The sequence below is a fragment of the Triticum urartu genome, chromosome 4A (assembly GCF_056163025.1).
Source record: "Triticum urartu cultivar PI428250 chromosome 4A, HENAU_Tu73, whole genome shotgun sequence".
NCBI classification, from domain to species: domain Eukaryota; kingdom Viridiplantae; phylum Streptophyta; class Magnoliopsida; order Poales; family Poaceae; genus Triticum; species Triticum urartu.
In genome coordinates, this window is record NC_141876.1 from 337,023,462 (window position 1) to 337,026,722 (window position 3,261).

The 3,261-nt window shown below is 58.5% G+C and overlaps 1 protein-coding gene across 1 annotated transcript; it reads left to right on the plus strand.

Moving 5' to 3' along the window:
* Positions 1-255: 255 nt before the first annotated feature.
* On the plus strand, positions 256-2,780 carry LOC147975771 (uncharacterized). The gene is made up of 6 exons (XM_087520574.1): positions 256-656; positions 1,119-1,463; positions 1,607-2,092; positions 2,186-2,321; positions 2,388-2,567; positions 2,667-2,780. The coding sequence occupies exons 1-6, from the start codon at positions 256-258 to the stop codon at positions 2,778-2,780; spliced, it is 1,662 nt and encodes a 553-aa protein (XP_087376700.1).
* Positions 2,781-3,261: the final 481 nt, after the last annotated feature.

The following is a 3,261-nucleotide window of genomic DNA, read 5'->3' on the forward strand; positions in this document are numbered from 1 at the left end:
TGCTCATCGTCTAGGAGACTCGCAAACTCCAAGAAGCCAGTGTCATTCGAGAGGTACGGTGCCCGGAATGGCTGGCGAATCCGGTTGTCATCCCCAAGAAGGGCGGGAAGGAGCGCATGTGCGTCGACTTCACCAACCTCAACAAGGCTTGCCCCCAAGACCCCTTCCCACTTCCGCCCATCGATCAGATCGTTGACTCCACCACCGAGTGCGACCTGCTGTGTTTTCTTGATGGCAGTACAAGATGCTGATAAGATGGCTTTCCTAACCCCATGCGGGGTGTACTACTACACTTGCATGCCGTTCGGGCTGCGTAACACCAGAGAAACTTTGCAGCAGCTGATGCACATCGCTCTGGGCTGGCAACTCGGGAGGAACGTTGAGGCCTATGTTGACGATATGGTGGTGAAATCTCGGGAGGCGAGGACTCTCATTGAAGACCTGGAGGAAACATTTGCCATCCTACGCAACGTGGATCTACGTCTCAATCCGAAGAAATGCGTGTTTGGCGTCCCCTCCAGCAAGCTGCTCGGCTTTCTGGTGTCGCATAGGGGGATCGAGGCCAACCCCGAGAAGGTCAAGGCCATAGAAGGGATGTGCCTGCCACAGACCCTCAAGGAGATGCAGAAGCTGGCAGGCTATGTGACCATGCTAGGGTGCTTCATCTCCAAGTTGGGGGAGCGCGCCCTGCCATTCTTCAAGCTGATGAAAAAGAAAGGACCATTTGAGTGGACTCCGGAGGCCGACGCGGCATTCCAAGACCTCAATAAGTACCTCACGACCTGCTGGTGATGGTAACACCACGCCCTCTCGAGCCGCTAGTGCTCTACCTAGCCACCACCCCTCACTCGGCTAGTGCGGCTCTGGTGGCGGTCCGGGAGGAACGCCAGCCAAGGACTCTCAAAGCAGCACCCCGCGGCTAGCTGGAACGCAACGGTTCCACGATGGCGTTCCTAAGGCCTCGGCTACCCCAGCAGAAGACCAACCCCTCAGGATGGAGCTCCTGAGGCCTCGACTACCTCCACCGGCGACCAGCCTCCTGAGGCCACCGGGCCTTAGGAGGCGCAAAGCGGCACCCACACTTTCACCCTCGTCGAGCACCTGGTGTACTACGTCAGCACGGTGTTGCGTGATGCGCGGGCGCGCTACCCCATGCCACAAAAGCTCTTGCTCGTGCTCCTCGTCGCCTCATGCAAGTTGCACCACTACTTTCAAGGCAACCCGATCAAGGCCGTCTCAGCTTACCCACTAGAGAGGGTGCTCAGGAGCCCCAATGCAGCAGGAAGGGTTGTAGAATCAAACATCGAATTGCAGGCATTCCAGCTGGAGTTCAGCACCACCAGAGTCATCAAGGGCGCCACACTCGCCGACTTCGTGGTGGAATGGACCAACGTCCCCAGCCCCGAAGCAGGAGAGGACCGATCCCTCTCACCTGCGAGCAAGGCACCAGATGGCTGGGTCATGTACTTTGACGACGCCTTCACGCGTCAGGGCACGGGGACTGGCGCCTTGCTCATCTTGCCCACCCAGGACAAGCTCTACTACGCCGTGCAGCTCTGCTTCCAGCTGGGCGAGAAGGTCTCCAACAACATCACGGAGTACGAAGGCATGATGCCGGTCTCAAGGCTGCAGCAACCTTGGGAGTCAAGTGCCTCACGATCAAGGGCGACTACCAGCTCCTCGTCAACTTCTCCGAGAAAGTATCTGAGCCGAAGGACGAGCACATGGAGGCATACCTTGCGGAGGTACGAAAAATTGAGAACCAGTTCTTGGGCCTGGAACTGCAGCATGTGCCCCGCGGCACGAACAAGGAAGTTGACGACATCACTAAGAGGGCATCCCGGCGCTTGCCCCAGGAGCCTGTCGTCTTCGAGGAGCGGCTCTTCAAACCTTCAGCAGCCCCTCCTGCTGCGGAACCAGCATCGCCTCAGGAGGAGATACCACCAGCACCCCTCTTGGGAGCCCCTGCTTGCGGCCCAACCTCGGGAGCGCATCTACTTCTAGCGCTCGAGCCTCAGGAGGCGTGCTGGACCGAAGAGTTTAGGGCGTACCTACTTCAGGGTACCCTGCCGGAGAAGGATGAGGATGCAGAGCGTGTGGCACGATAGGCCACTGCCTACTGCATCTAGGATGGTGAGCTCTATAGGAAACGGCCAAATGATGTTTTTCTATGATGCATCTCCAGGGAGCAGGGACATGAGCTGTTGGCTGACATACACGGCGTGGACTACGGGCATCACTCGTCATCGCGCACCCTCGTGGGCAAGGCGTTCCGTAGAGGGTTCTACTGGCCCACGACGCTCAATGATGCCATCGAGCTGGTGAGATCTTGTGAAGCATGACATTTCCATGCGAAGCAGATCCACCAGCCCGCTCAGGGCCTCTAGACCATCCCGCTCTTGTGGCCGTTCGTGGTTTGGGTGCTGGACATCTTGGGGCCGTTCCCTCGGGCGCCCGGGGGCTACCTCTACCTCTACGTCGCCATCGACAAATTAACCAAGTGGGTGGAGGTGAAAGCTGTCCGCACTATCCCAGCCTGCTCGGCACTCAAGTTCATCAAGGGCCTCGTAAGCCGGTCCGGGGTCCCTAATCACATCATGACCGACAAAGGCTCGCAGTTCACTAGCAACCCTTTCAAAACATATTGTGCTAACCATGGAACGCAGATATGCTACGCCTCAGTGGCACACCGTAGGAGCAACGGCCAGGCAGAAGGCACCAATGTGGAGGTTCTGGGAGGCCTCAAGGAAAGAACCTTCAAAAAGAAGCTCGAGGGCTGAGGCAGGGGTTGGCTGGACGAGCTCCAATCCATGCTATGGTCCATTCGCACCACCGCGACCAAGCTAACGGGTCAGAATCCATTCTTCCTCGTCTACGGAGCCGAAGCGGTTCTCCCTCTTGAGGTCAGGCATCACTTCGCGTGGGTCTTAGCATTTTACGAGGCACGCCAGGACTCCTTGTGGGGGATGGACCTCCTGCTGGGGGAGGAGCGCCGCCGTCAAGCCGCGCTCCGAGCAGCAAGGTACCAGCAAGCGCTGCGGCAGTACCACTCCCGCAACGTCTGCTCTAGGACGCTCAAGGTGGGTGATCTCGTCCTGAGGTAGGTGCTCTCCTGGGAGGGCTGCATAAGCTTTCACCCATGTGGGAGGGCCTATTTAGGATCGCCTATGCCTCCAGGCCTGGCGCCGCGTGCCTGGAGATGCAGGACGGGATCCCCATCCAGAATGCCTGGAACATCCAGCACCACCGGAAGTTCTACCC